Genomic DNA, 15,550 nt, shown 5'->3' with positions numbered 1-15,550 from the left:
CCTTTCCTTTCCTTTCCTTTCCTTTTCTTTTTTTCCTTCCTTCCTTCCCCCCCTCTTTCTTTCTTTAATTTTTTTTATTTTGTTTTTTCTAGACAGAGTTTATCTCTGTACCCTGAAACTCATTCTATAGACCAGGCTGGCCTTGAACTCAGAATTGCCTGTCTCTGCTTATCTGATGCTGGGATTAGAGGAGTGCACCACCACCGCTCAAATTTATTTTTATGTTATGTGTATGAGTGTTTTGTCTTTGTGTATGTATATGTATGTGCACTATGTGTATGCAGTACCCATGGAAGCCTGAAGGGGGTACCAGGTTCACCAGAACTGGAGTTACTGTGGTTGTAAGGTGGGTACTGGGAGCCTATTTCAAGGTGTATATAGCGACTACTTTCTGGGCTCTGTATGTAGGAAGAGTCAGGGCTGGATTAGGATGTGGCCTGTACCACATCCTCCTGAGAAGTTTCCTAAGTTTACATCCTCACAACAGTGTCAGGAAACTGTACTTGCTTGACATTTGCACCTGGTGTTTTCAAAGCATCTACCTTTATAACAAGTGGTCCTTTTAAATCTGAGATTCTCTCTGGGACAGTGACAGTAGGACTAGACAGGATGGTGTCAGGAGGAATCCTATGAAGAAAGGAGGGGTTGGATTTGGTGACTGTGTGTACACATGTGCATGTGTGAATGTTTACATGAGCATGCAGAGGGAAGAAGGGAGGCACAGTGTTATGGTAAGTATTATTTGGGGGGTTTCTACCCTACCTTTGATCATTTAGTTCCCAAATAAAAGGCACAAAACCTTTATATTTATAATAAGCCTTTAAGCACCAGAGTTGGACCAATATCAATTCTCTATGCTACTTTGTCTACTTCCTTGAAAATAACTTGGAGATATCATTTGCCATGTTCTACCTGAGCTGCTCCTACTCCAACATGCTGGCCCTCATGGCCATGTGCTCACAATCCACCTACTCCTATGGTGGCTTCTTCCTTCTTCCCTTGTGTCCTCTCTCCTCCTCCTTGTCCCTGCCTGAGACCCCAAGCCTGCGAACTTTGCTCTGTCCCCTCTCTTCTGCCCAGCCCCAGGCTATAAGCATCTTTATTAAGTAATCAGGGATAACTTGAGGGACAAATTGGACAAAGCTGATATATGTGAGGATCTCCTCATTTTGGAGCAACCAGATCTTGGGGTACAGAATGTAGCATTTGAACATATAGCCACACCAAACCAACCCACTACAGCAGAAGTCAAATATCCACCCCTGCAGAGAAAGCCTTACACTACTGATTTGGAGAGGTGGGTGAAGGTGACCTGGGTTGTGGGTGTCAGTACCAGCACTTTCAAAGAGAAATGTCCCAACAGTATCCTGGAAAAGCACTCTTCTAAAAGGGGCATGGGATGGGCCTGCTGTATAAGTAGACCCTGTGGTTTTTAAAAAGCAGGGTAAATGGTTCAGGCTTGGTCCTTGGAACTCAAATAAAGGAGAAAGGAAGAATCAGCTCTACAAAGTTACCCTCTAACCTCCATACTGCCCACATTTTTCTTCCTCTGTCTGTCTCTGTCAGTATCTCTCTCTCTCTCCCTATCTCCTCCACACACACACACAAGTACACATACACAGTACGATTTTGTTTTTCATTAAAAAAGAATAAAGACTATTATCATCAAAGAGGGATCACTTAAGGTGGTTCTGTTTGGTAAGCAAAACAAATACTTAATTTAGAGACCAGAAGAGAAGGAAGCAGGGCCAAGCCTTAATCACCTTCAGGTACCTTCTACATATACTACTTCAGAAGCTCATCTCTGTCCTTAATGAATCTCCTCTGCTTATTTTCCCAGAGAAGGACTGTGGATGAGGGGATACAGACTTTGAGCCCTTGGCTTCAAAGAAGAAAGTCTATGGCAGCAGCTCAGCCCTGCCTCTTTCTCCTCTTTTGGTCAGGATAGCCAGAATTTTGGGTGTAGCACTTCATTCCTTACTAGATAACATTATAGGGGATTGAAATCAGGAAAGTGTTTCTGTAATCTCTTTGCCCAGTTGTAGTCATTATTGACATAAGGAAACATTTCCCCTAGACTTGTATGCTTGTAATGTGACTGAATATCTATTTTGTTGGTATTTTTCTGAGTCCAATTCTGAGCTGTAGTTTTTTTTCTTCCTGCCTGAGGCTGTTTTCTCTGCCTCAGTTGGTTCTGGCTGGTTCCTGTGTGCCCACAGCTTCCATTCACAAGGGGCATAGACCATGCATAGCCTTCCCACCTGCTTAAGAAAAACATCATTTAATGTTCTTTTGGGGAAGAGTTCTTCTATGAATTGTTGAGCATTTCTAGAAGGAGAGATAATAGGAATTGTTTCCTATTTTCTTTGAGGGGTAACAATGTATGGCCAGTGTTCTTTCATGTGCATTTTCTATTCCCTTCTGGACTATTTTAACTTACATCAAGGATGCCATGTGATTTTAGCTGTGAGTGCTGATCTCTAAAGATAGGGCTCCCTGCCCCAGTACCATGTGGGCAGAGTGTTGTGTGATTTTGCTTGAGGACAGTTGAGATGTGCAGGATCCCCAGGCTAACATCAGGTCAGGGATCAAATCAAAAGGTCTTTCTAGCTCTTGGTTCTTTTTTATTTGTTCATTTTTGTTTGAGGCTGTGTCTCATTACGTATCTCTGGATGTCCTAGAATTTACTATGTAGACCATGAACTCACAGAGGCATGTCTGCCTTTGAGTGTTGGAACTAAAGGCCTACACCACCACTCCTGTTTTCTTATTGAGGTTAAACCAACAGGTTGAAAATAGCTGAGGCTCATGTCATTTGAGGCAGCTCTGAGTTTGAAGGTGACAGGCTCTTCTTCAAACTAACCCTCATTGATTTCAGTCACTGTCATTCCTGGGAGCAGAAGGAGAGTCCCGTTAAACAGCTGAGAGAAGTGTGAAGAGAAAATGTGCAAGTCTCTGTTCTCTTCAAGTCCAAACTATCCATTCCTGTATGTAGACGAATAGTTGAATTCTGAAATATATTATTTTTGTAAACCTGGGCCTGGAGAGATGCCTCAGTTGTTGGGAGTGCTTACTGAATTTTCAATCCCAGCATCCATGCAACAAGCTGGGTATTTTACAAACACACCTGTAACTCCAGCTCTGAATTAGTTGAACACTTTCTGACCTCTCTGTGTGTACAGATGTATACCTACACACATGTGCTCATATACACACATGAATGACTGAATTTAAAATCAAGGAACCTGCTAATGTTTGAAAACTGCACCTTTGCTAATAAAAGGAAGAAACTGTAGAATAGTCTGGCAGATGTGCCTCAGCTACCTGTGAGATCTAGAGTCCAGGTATTTGCTTTGGTGGCCAAACAATTGAAATCTCCATCTAAGGTGAAACCACCTAGATACTGAGACAGTGAATTGGCTGCTGTGTCATTAGAAGGTGGACAGTGATGTGGGATGTTGCTGCTCTAAAGAGCCTGAGGAAGTCAGAAGATTAGATGAGAGCCAGGCCTGTGTGGGAAGGACAGACAGACCTCTCCGTCTGGGATGAAGTGACACATTGGAGCTATAGCTAGAAGGTACCTTTCAGCTATCTATAGATGTTGGTTTTGTCTATCTTCGAGTCCCTACCAACTTCAGCTTTGTGACCTGAAGAATGCATGGTTTGTTGATAGAAAAGAAGTCTCATGTCTTTTAGATGATGTAGGAAGGGTTAGAAATGTGAATTAGCAGGAAACAGAGCCTTGCCTAGCATTCACGACCCTGAATTCCATCCTCAGCACCACAAAGAAAAATGAATCAGATTTTCCTCAACAGTGGCTGATGTTCCTTGAGTAATTCTCTGTAACATATAGTCTTGAGAACCGAAAGACATTTTAGCTTATACTCACTATGAGCAAGCAGATTTCCAAGTTTTTGAACTAGCTTTAAGCCTTAAGTTTTTTATTTTAAGATTTATTTTAAATTGTATTTCAGGTGTTGTATGTGTAGATGCCTGAGGCCAGAGGAGGATGTCAGATCTGGAGCTGTAGTTGCAGGTCATTGTAAGCCACCAAACACAGGTGCTGGGAATTGATCTCTTCTAAAAGAACAGTACAGAGTTTTAACCTGTGTGTCATCTCTCCAGCCCCTGGAGCTTTCTGTTTCTGTGCTACATTATGTGCATTTTCTCTTTTTAAAATAATTGTTTTGTGTATATGAGTGCTTTGTCTGTCTGTATGTGAGTGTATCACATGGCACTCACTTCTGGCACTTAAGGTAGTCAGAAGAGGACATCAGATCCCTGGAACTGGAGTAACTTTAGAGTTATGAACCACCATGTGGGTGCTGGAAAACGAACTTGGGTCCTTTGTAAGAGTACCAAGTGCCATAGAGCCATCTTTCTAGATCCTACCACCTACCCTCCATCTTAGTTAGGATTTCCATTGCTGTGAACAGACACCGTGACCAAGGCAACTCTTATAAAGGACAACATTTAGTTGGGGCTGGCTCACAGGTTCAGAGATTCAGTCCATTAGCATCATTGTGGGAAGCATGGCAGCATCCAAGCAGGCATGGTGCAGGAGAAGCTGAGAGTTCTACATCTTCATCTGAAGGCTGCTAGAAGAAGACAAGCTTCCAGGATGAGGGTCTCATTGCCCACCCTCACAGTGACACACTTCCTCCAACAAGGCCACACACCTACTCCAACAAGGCCATGCCTTCTAATAGTACCACTCCCTAGGCCGAGCACATTCAAACCACCATACTCCCTTTTTAAAACTAGCTCGCATTATTGCTGCCCTGACAGACCTAGAACTCTGAAGTCTGTCAGCCTCTACCTCCTAAATTCTATGTTTAAAGTGTAACACCATACCCAGGCTAGGTTAGAATCCCACCCCACTTTTTGAGACAAGGTCTCATTCTGTAACCCTGTCTGGTCTCAAACTTACTTGACCTTCCTGCCTTAGCTGCCTTGTATTACAGGTGTGATACCTTGCTAACTAATTATTATTAATGATAGTATTTCAGTCTCTAGTCCAGGTGTACCTGGAACTCACCTGTGGTACAGCTGGCCTAAAACTTCTGGAAATCTGCAGCTAGTCGAGGATTGAGCCCCACATTCAGCTTTTATTATTTAGAGTCCTCCCCACTCCCAATGCGCGCGCGCGCACACACACACACACACACAAATAACCTTATTTCTTATTGTTAAAAATCTGGATTTTGAACAGATTCTAAGACTGGTAGTTTTACCTGTCAGCTCATTCAGCTCTAGCCCCATGTAGCTCTTCACCAGCAGCTCTGCCAGAGTTTCCACTTGCAACAGTGGATCTGTCTCCCAGATCAAACTTGCTCTGCTTCACCATTTGCTTTTAGGCTTTCTTTTCAAATGAAGACACTTGAAGAAGAGATAAAGATTGACAAGCCTTTTTTCTTTCACAATTTTGGGATTCAACTTCTTACTTCTTTCAAGTCATATGTCTGTACCTCTCAGGTCATGGTTTCTGTCTTCTCCTAGCTCTGGTAGACCTGTGGGTCTGAGCATTGGAAGGTTTTACATATCTGGTTATTAACACATTTTTTTTTTTTGGTAGTAAAACCAGCATAGAAGAGATGGACAAATAACAATCTCTTCTCTTTACAGCAACATGAGCTTCAATCATGGTCTGCCCTTTTAAGTCATGGAATACATTTTGTCCTGAGTAAGATCCACTGCCCTGAAAATCCTCAGTAATTAGCTTGAATTTTCTAATTGCAACTTTGTTGAGATGTAGATCAGCTAGGCTCACTTCAAATGTGATCTTTGAGGTCATCAGATGCAGTTTTACCCTCTTGAGTTCTTGTGACTGCTGTTTTCCAGTGTTTTTAATACTGAACATTGCTGGAGCTTTCACATCATACCAATCTTTCTCAAAAGGGATTGGCCAGAATCTTCCTGCTTCCCTTTTTCCTGCCTGCTTTTCTGGCCGTTATGTCAGATACTCATTTTCCCTAATTGCTGTGGTGCTACTCAGAGCCAAAATTGTGGAAGTACAACATTCTGGAGACTTTAGGTCAACAGGTGTCTTAGTCATTGTTTTATTGCTGTGAAGATACACCATGACCATAGCATCTCTTATAAAGGATGTCATTTATTTGGAACTGGTTTGCAGTTTCAGAGGTTTAGTACATTATCATCATGGGCACATGGTAGTATACAGGCAGAGATGTACTGGAGAAGTAGCTCAGAGGTCTACATTTGGATCCTTGGGTATCAGGAAGAGAGAAGACACTGGGTGTGGCTTGAGATTTTGAAACCCTAAAGCACATGAGCGCACGCATGTCACCCCCAGTAACATACTTCTTTCAACAAGGCCACACCTTCTAGTCCCTCCCAAATAGTGCCATTGTCTGATGACTAAGCATTCAACTATAGGAGCTTATGAGGGCCATTTTATTCAAACCATCACAGCAGGCAATTTAATTTTTAATGACTAAAAATTTTTTGTGGCTGGACTTGATGGTACACATCTTTCGTTCAAGCACTGAGGAGGCAAAATCAAGCAGATCTCTGAGTTTGAAGCTAGCCTGGTCTTCAGGTGAGCCAAGACTATATGGTGAAGCTCTCTCAAAAAACAAACCAAAAAAATAAATAAGTAAATTTATTAGAGTAGGCATGGTGGTACATACCTTAAATCCCAGTGCTTGGGAGGTAGAGGCAGACAGGCAGATCTCTGAGTTTGAGCCCAGTGTGGTCAACATAGTGGACATAATTCCAAGCTAGCCAGGGCTATATAGCAAGACACTGTCTCAGAAAATATTTATTTGTGTGTGTGACACGTGCACGTTCATGTGCGAGCATAGGTATGTAGGTGTAGAGGCTGTGTCTTAGGGTTTTATTGCTGTGAACAGACACCATGACCATGACCAAGGCAACTCTTATAAGGGCGACATTTAATTGGAGCTGGCTTACAGGTTTAGAGGGTCAGTCCATTATAGTCAAGGTGGGAACATGGTAGCATTCAGGCAGGCGTGGTACAGGAGGAGCTGAGAGTTCTACATCTTTATCTGGAGGATGCTAACAGAATACTGACTTCCAGGCAGCTAGGATAAGGGTCTTAAAACCCACACCCACAGTGACACACCTACTTCAACAGGGCCACACCTTCTAATAGTGCCATTCCCTGGACTGAGCATATACAAACCATAACAGGCTGCAAGTCATTATCTGGTGTTTTCCTCAGTCACAGCTCTCTGCTTTATTTCTTGAGACAGGGTTTCTCACTGCCTGGAGGCCAGCAAGGCCCAGGATCCACCTCTCTGTACTTCCAGCACTTGAGTTACAGATGAGTGCTGCTGCAGCTGGCTGCCTACATAGCACCGGTGTCCAGACTCAGGGTCTCGTGTTCATAAGGCCAGTACTTTACTATGGTGCCATTTCCCCAGCCCCTTGGAATTTAAAATGCGTATGAATTGCAAAAGTCATTAGCCCTTTATTCAGGGACTCTTTTCAAAGGTGGCAACCACCTTTGACTCTTGCTGTATCTTCTAGCATGTGCCTGTGTTCTTAGTAGCTTGCATGTGCTGCTTCCTTATAAGTTGTGTGAATGATATGCAGAGTTGCTCTGTAGCTGTACATTCTCTTATCTCTGTGCTGCTCCCAGAGTAAATCAGTAATCAGTGTTCATATTTTATGTCTATACAAACAATGCACTGAGCACAGAAGCACTTGATAGTTGTTTTTGCCTTTGGGCAGTTGGGCTGTTTTTCTGGGTACTTGTTGCTAATTTTTTTTTTTAAGATTTATTTATTTTATGTGTATGAGTACACTAGCTGTACAGACAGCTCACTCCGGCCCCGCCTCCAGCATAGTATGCTGTAGCTGTCTTCAGACGCCCTAGAAGAGGGCATCAGATCTCATTACAGGTGGTTGTGAGCCACCATGTGGTTGCTGGGATCCGAACTCAGGACCTTCGGAAGAGCAGTCAGTGCCCTTACCCGCTGAGCCATCTCGCCAGCCCATTGTTGCTAATTCTTCCTATGCCTTTTTACTTGTATCTCAGCACAGTTAACCTTGGGCTTCATGTTCTCTTGTCAGTTTTTTTTCCCTGGGACCTACCTTCTAGAGCTTGTTGGTGTGATAAGGATAGGCATTTGGGCCTTTTCCAAAGAGTAAGTCCCACATGGTCTCTGTGGGACTGTTACGCACTGTGAAGAGGGAAGTAGGAGCTGCGGGCAGATGCTCTGAATGCATGAAGCATCAGAGACGCCTTTCCGTGTCTCTTTTAGAAGTGATGGTAAAAAAGATGGCAAAAGTGTTGAATATTTCTCTCTGGTAACAAGCATACAAAATATGTCATCCTAATACTGGACACCTCTTTCTTACTTGTCTCTAGGACTTTATTACTAGTGGTTTGGGTTTTAAACATTCAGAGTGAGGGGTCTCACATGCAAGCTGTGGGCTTCTGTCTTAGGTGGGTGAACAAACCGTATACACAGGGAGTGATTTGCCAGCAGGCCACTTACATAATAGGTGTGGGCAGAAATTCCTAGCACTTGGCAAGTGGAGGCAGGAGGATCAGAATTTCAAGGTCATCCTCAGCTATATAGTGTGTTCAAGCCAGCCTGGGCTTCATGAACCCTGTCTCAAAATCAAAACAAACAACAACAACAACAAAGAACAAAGCCAAATAATCCCAGCACTCAAAAGGAGAGGTGGGGGCTCTCTGAGTTCAAGGCCAGCCTGGTCTACAGAGTGAGTTCCATGACAGTCAGAATTGTATAGAGAGACCATATCTGAAAAATCCACCACTACCAATAAAATAAAGCAAAACAAAGAACAAAAGAACACACACACACAAAACCCTTAAAAATGGAGGGGGCCCTCCTGGTTGTTTGTTTGTTTGGTTTTTTTTTTTTTTTTAGATCTTAGAATGGTGATTTCTGACACCCAAGGGAGAAAGAAATCTTTCTATGTTAGACATCTTTAGGAAACCAGAGGAGCAATACTCTTTTCCCTTCAGCAGTGTGAAAGAAGGTAGGCCAAGGAAGGAGCCTGGCATTGCCTGGGGTGGAGGACAGTAATGAAGAAAGTGGGGTCAAAGAGTCCTGATTGAGAGCTGTGAAGGGGTCCTTGGGTGATAACTAGGGCCTTAAGAACGGGGCATGGAAAAGAGGATCAGGGAAGAATTGGATGAAAGACTAGTCTGTGTTTATCAGCACAGCCATGGGAGGGTCCTTTTGCTTTAGTGGTTGATTGGTCCACTGTTGAGGATACCCCAGATGAATCAGAGTCCAAATGGGGTCAGCTTTGCCTGAAGGAGCTGCAGGAACTCACTGGTACGTCATGTGGGCAGACTAATATTTCTGTGATGGAAGAATAAGAGGATTCCATCTCACTGCACAGTTAAGTAGCTCTGGCTGGCATGGAACCATGTAGATCTGGCTGGCCTCAAAATCACAGAGATCCAGGCACCACTGCCCCACAGAATGCCAGAATTAAAGCAGTGGTTCTCAGCCTCCCTAATGCTGTCTGCCCCTTTAATACAGTACCTCATGATGCGGTGACCTCCCCAACCATAAAATTATTTTTGTTGCTACTTCATAACTAATTTTGCTACTGTTATTAATTGTAATGTAAATATCTGATATGTGACCCCTGTGAAAGGGTTAGTTCACTCCCAGAAAGGGCTTGAAACCTACAAGTTGAGAACTGCTAGATTAAAGGCTTATGCTACCATGCCCAGTCCCAGCAGGGTTTCTTTTTTTCCTTTTTTTTTCTTTAAGATTTATTTATTTATTGTATGTGATTACACTGTAGCTATCTTCAGACACACCAGAAGAGGGCATTGGATCCCACTGGGAATTGAACTCAACCTCTGAAAGAGCAGTCAGTGCCCCCACTGGGTTTCTTAATATTTCAGATATACCATGTCCCAAGGGCAGCTATGGAAGTTAGGGCACCCTCCAACCCTTCTTGTGAAGGGAGTTCTAGACCAAAATGATTGATCAGTCCTACTAGGCTCCATTCTAAACCAAGGCAACTGTGGCCAGGAGAACTGGGTGATGCAAGAAAGGGGGCTAGTGCCCCTAAGGGAGACAGGAGTGACTATATGTGTCCAAGTGCTTGATAAGCATTCTGGGCCTAGAATGGGGGAAGTGGTGGTGGCAGAGCCTCCCTCGGGGTGGTCAAAGGGGACAAGATAGCAGCCAGGTCTATTCCAGGATGGACTAGAACCAATCGCAGCCTCTGTGGTCTTACAGTAAGGGAGGACTTGAACCTAACTAAGTAAGAGTCTTAATTGGGGGCCACACCCAAGACCTGAAGGGGTAAGGTGCTTGTTGAGGACAAAGTGCAAGGTAAAAGAAGGCCATTTTACTCAGTTTTTTACTTAATGGAGAGTGATCTTCAGACTAGAAATAAGAGCAAAAACATTTTCAAAATACAGTTTGTAGGATTGCTGAAAACAGCAATCAAGACATCTGGGTTTATTAAATATGAAGAGACTGTACAGGCACTGCAAATGGGATAAGAAATTAGCAGATCATATTGCCATGTACAGCTCACAGCAGACCTGGCTTCTCCCAGGTCAGGTCCCTGTGGTGTGGTTTGTTATTGTGGTAGCCCTCCCTCTCAGTATGTTCAAACTTGTCAGAATAGGATTATCTTTGGTCTCTAGCTAGGTTGATGCTCTTCAGACTCAGGGTCACTAGTAGTCAATGCCCGCACCATCTGGATCATGTAATATTACATCAGAGGGCAGAACTCACCCTTTGGCAATGTCCTCTTGCATCTAGTGATACAGAAGAAACTTGAAGGAATGAAATTGGTGCAATAAAGAATTTAACTGAGAAGCCAGCAGTGATGCCTGCCTTTAATCCCACCACTCATGAAGCAGATGTGGGCAGAGCTCTGAGTTTGAGGCCAACCTAGTCTACAGAGCAAGTTCCCGGACAGCTAAGGACTACTCAGAGAAATCTGATCTTGAGGGGAAGGAAAAAAAAGAAGGAAAGTAAGAAAAGGAAAGAAAGAAAAGGAAAGAATTTGCTGAGGAACACTGCCACCAATGTTAAGGGAAGCTCAGTAATACACCAACCAGACTTAGGAACTGTAGGAATGAAAATTCTGCACCATAATTCAAGTGCAGGGTTGCTGAGAAAGTTTCTTCTAATGTTTGCTCTCTGAAATTGAGCTTCAATTAGGTCCTATTCCCGTAACAAAAGGAGACTGCCCTGATTTACAACTGGCCCTTAGGCCCATCCCCACATCAAAGAACAGGCTTTTAAAGGATAGTTCACCGGAGCAGCAAAGGGTCTTAAGCACTGTTAAGTCTGGATCCACCATTAAGCCCCCTGTGCTCTTTTCAAGAGAAGCATAATTTTGCTGGGTTTTATGCCATAATTCTGAACTTGGGTAACCACTATGAAAAGAGCAACACTGATGTACTTAAGAAAGAATTCTGGCAGAACCTCTGCAGTATAAATATTCCATCTGCCCAAGTAGCCAGACTTGTAGTTTTCTCTCTTTGTTTACATTGTTCAGAGCATAAGCTGGAACATGAGAGATATTTAAGGATGACAGCATATGTGGAATGTATAAGCCTAAGGCTGATATAAGCATGTAAAATGTTCTGTTCCTTTTTGTGCACTAGCCAGAACGAGACACAAGCTATTACTAAAGATCCTTTCCCTCCTTTACTAATCCTTCTGTACTCAGGGTGATTTCTCACTGGGAAGGCATATTAATTCCTATCACTGGTACACTTTCCTGCTGCTCACCAAGCACATTTCTTTGTCCAGGTCACTGATTGTGGTTTGTTTTCCTACTGTCTCAAAGCTGTCACAGTATGCTCTGCCTGGATCTGTCTGTTCCCGGCATGAAGCTACCTGATATTCTTTGAGCTAAGGCTGTGCTGTGTCATCTGGTTGTAATGAAAACAGTTTGGGAGGACCCTCTTAGGATTCTGGCTCATCCTTCAGTGATGACACAGAGCCCATCTGTGCGACTCTATCCCTGTTAGACACCCGTGCTTGCTCCCCTTTTTCTATATCCACATGAATGGTGAGGATGTGCTGCTTATCAAGTGCTTGATTGACTTGCTGCCCTCCCTTGGGACTGAGTATTGATAGACTGTTCTGCATCTCTAAATTCTTATTATAGTTCTGTGGCTGTTTACCTCTTGATCTCTTTTATATACCTGCCAGAGGGCAGGAGGAGGAACAGGTAGGTCTTTTGGGACAGAGGTGAGGCAGGATTCTGAACACAAGTCTGGTTCCTCTTGGTGGTTTTCATCATTTACCAGGTGATGTTTCCATTTCCAGGGTCTCTAGTGGCCTCACTCCTGCTGTGTCTGTTCCTGTACTTCCTGTGGGCTGGGCTGGTTCTTGGTACTGTTCTACTTTCTTATTCTCATGCCTCTTGTGGCTCAGGGAGCTTTTCTCATATATCTGTGTCACACCTTTATGCCTTGCAAGCAGGCACTTGCTGCTGGTACCTTGCTAGAGCCAGAACTTCAGAAGGTAGATGGAAGAGGCCAGAACTTCAGACATGCTGGTAATAAAGGATCCAGCAATGTTTTATAATAATCTGTTAATTATTGTGGGGTAGAGCAAGTATGAGTGTGCTATGGCATGCATGTGAGGGTTAGAGGGCAACTTTATGGTGCCAGTTCTTCCACCTTTATATGGGTCTAGGGGTCAGTCTCAGGTTGTCAGGCTTGTGTAACATGTGCTTTTTAACTGCTGAGCATCTCACTCTGCCCATGATGTGTTTGGTGTATCTCATTATTGATATTTCTGTGGTTTTTCTGTGATTTCATAGGTACAGTGCTATAGTCCACACATCTTTTTCAGTAACTACTGAGTTGGTTTGTGTTGGGGTGGGGGGGGGGGTCAGAATGCCTTTTTTTTTTTTTTTAAGATTTATTTTATTTATATGAGTACACTATAGCTGTCTTCAGATACACCAGAAAGGGGCATCGGATCCCATTACAGATGTTGTGAGCCATCATGTGGTTGCTGGGAATTGAATTCAGGACCTTTAGAAGAGCGGTCAGTGCTCTTAGCCACTGAGCTATCTCTCTAGCCCCAGAATGCTTTTGAGTACCAACTGGACTGGACTTTTATCCCACTATGAGTTGAAGCCCAGAGTCCCCAATTTTCTGATTAGTTTGCCAGCAAACCCAGTGCTACAAGAAGACAGGCTGTGACCAACCAGAGTAGCCAGTATCTCAGGCCCATAGCCCCAAGTAATATGCTTCTTTCTAGCAGATACATACCTGTTCTTTTCAGAAAATGTTTATTTTCTTATTTTCTTTTATGTCTATGAGTATTTTGCCTGCATGAATGCATAAATACTGAGTGCAATACCCTCAGAGGCAGAAGATACTACATTTCCTGGAACTGGAGTTACAGGTGGTTGTGAGCCACTATGTCGGTGCTAGCAATCAAATTCAGGTCCTCTGAGAGAGCAACGAGTGCTCTTAACTGCTAAACCATCTCTCCAACCCCCATACCTGTTCTTTCTGTGTTGTGTGTACAGATAGAGGGAGGCAGTATGTGCTCTCAGAGCTCTGTTTGGCCCACGTGCATAGCTCTTTCCCCTGGAGTGTGAAATAGAACCTTTACTAGGGTAGTCCTTTTTCTATCTGTATATAAAATGTGTTTTCGATGTTTGTTGTGGTTTTACATTGGTGTACTATCTCCTATTGGTCTTAGTAGTTAGAAGTTGGAGCTGGTCTCTGGTCCTGTTAGGAAGATATGACTTGACATACACAGACTCTTGCCTTGCAGGGAATGGGATATGAATTGTGTGTACTGTATACTTTATAGGTGAGAAATGTAGAGCTGCAGTCTCACAGTACTTAGATATAGAATTGGGTAGGGGCTCAGGGCACTCACAGGCCTAGAAATAGAGGCTAACTAGCCACCCACTGACCTAATCAACAGTGCTGATTGTGAGCAGTCTCTTGAGACAGTACTCCTGTCCTTCATGCCCAGGGGCTTCTCTTTTCTTTATGGTAATTACCTTTTCTTTTCAACCTTCTTATGACCCTGCCCTTTTCTCTGATGCTTAGCTCTGGCCACTGCCCTGCTGAGTGCCTCTCCCTGGTTCTGCCCCAGGACTTCAGCCATGCTACTTCCCCAGGGACAATACCTGTCTACCAGGATAGACTTGCTAGTGTTTGTAAACATCTCTTCTTTTGTATTTCAGTGAGGATGCCATGAGGAAAGCTGGTGTGGCCCACAGTAAATCTAGCAAGGATATGGAGAGTCATGTGTTCCTGAAGGCCAAGACCCGGGTAAGACCCCGCCGGCTAAAGTCCCCAGCAGAGCAGTTCCAGGAGGAGTGTGTTGCTGATACTGAGCCCTTTCTACTTGAATCCTGGAGAGGGGAGTGCTTGCTTGCTGCTCTCAGATACAGCTGGCTTCGTCACAGCACTCTGGAACCTCCCATGTGTACATGGAAAAGTCAAGACTTCTAGATTGGCACTGTGGCTACAGGCCCTGTCTCTGATCCTGGCCTCATTACTGACCATGTCATATGTATATAGTTGGCCCTGTGATTCCCACAGGGAACTTCTTGGATCCTAAAAAAGGGCTTTGCAGGATCTAGAGTCATCTTTGTTTCTCTGTTCAGGGAGGTGGCCAATGCTGGAAAAGTTGAGGGTGGAACTTCTCAGGTAGAATTGGAAGAAGAATTTGCAGGCTAGGTCAGCACCAGCCTCTATGTGACCTTTCAGTGTGTTAGTTCTCAGGAGTGGAGATTAGAAGTGAAGCAAGAAGCTGAATGATGGCTCAGCAATTACAAGACCATATTGCTCTTGAAGAGGACTCAAGTTCAGTTCCCAGTACCCATGTAGGATGGTTCACAACAGCCTAAAACTCCGTAGACACCTGTACTCACATGCACATCACCTACCCATCCCACCCTAGTCCATTCCTGCCCACTCCTACCCCTTCACCCACACAATTTTGATTTAAAGCTGAGTGCATGCTTCTAATCTTAGCACTTAGGAAGCAGAAGCAGGTGGATTTGAGGACAGCCTGGTCTACAATCAAACTCAAGGCTAGCTAGGGCTACAGGTGAGATCATCTCCAAATAAATAAAATAAACAATCTTTTTTTTTTTTTAAGAAGTGACGAAAAATACCAGAAATGAAGTGAAATTGAGTAGAGACAGTGTGCTTTTGTGTACAAGTATATGGACAAACAGATTTCCAGAGTCATGGGCTGCTCTGTGGATGGATAACATACATTTGTTTTCTTTTAAAAGCATTGAGATTGAATTAAGGTATATCAAATTCACTGGGGGTATATAAATCAGTCATGCAGGGTAGTGTTAGAGACCTTACACATGTTTGTAGGCTTAAGCAGTCATACTCTATTTCCCCAGCCACCAGCAACTACTCACCTACTTTATTGCAGTTGATTTTCCCACCTGAAGTTGCTTTATCAGCACAATCAGCATGATTTGGGTTTTTGTAATTTACTTCTTTCACATAGCACAATCTTATCAGGGTTCATAGATTGACAATGCTGTAGTGCATACCTGATTCTTTTTTCTTCTTCTTCTTTTTTTTTTTTTTTTT

At 43.5% G+C, this 15,550-nt stretch overlaps 1 protein-coding gene across 5 annotated transcripts in view; it reads left to right on the top strand.

The window, feature by feature from the left end:
* The window catches only part of Med15 (mediator complex subunit 15), a 74,558-nt gene that overhangs the window by 11,161 nt on the left and 47,847 nt on the right, over positions 1–15,550 (top strand). For all 5 annotated transcript variants that reach the window (XM_031363299.1, XM_031363300.1, XM_031363298.1 and 2 more), the window contains exon 2: positions 14,173–14,260. In XM_031363299.1, the coding sequence (XP_031219159.1) occupies positions 14,173–14,260 (88 nt within the window). The remainder of the gene's footprint in view (positions 1–14,172; positions 14,261–15,550) is intronic.

This window comes from Mastomys coucha, unplaced genomic scaffold (assembly GCF_008632895.1).
Source record: "Mastomys coucha isolate ucsf_1 unplaced genomic scaffold, UCSF_Mcou_1 pScaffold12, whole genome shotgun sequence".
Taxonomy (NCBI): domain Eukaryota; kingdom Metazoa; phylum Chordata; class Mammalia; order Rodentia; family Muridae; genus Mastomys; species Mastomys coucha.
The sequence above is the reverse complement of the archived record's forward strand: the minus strand, read 5'-3'. Positions and strand labels throughout refer to the sequence as shown.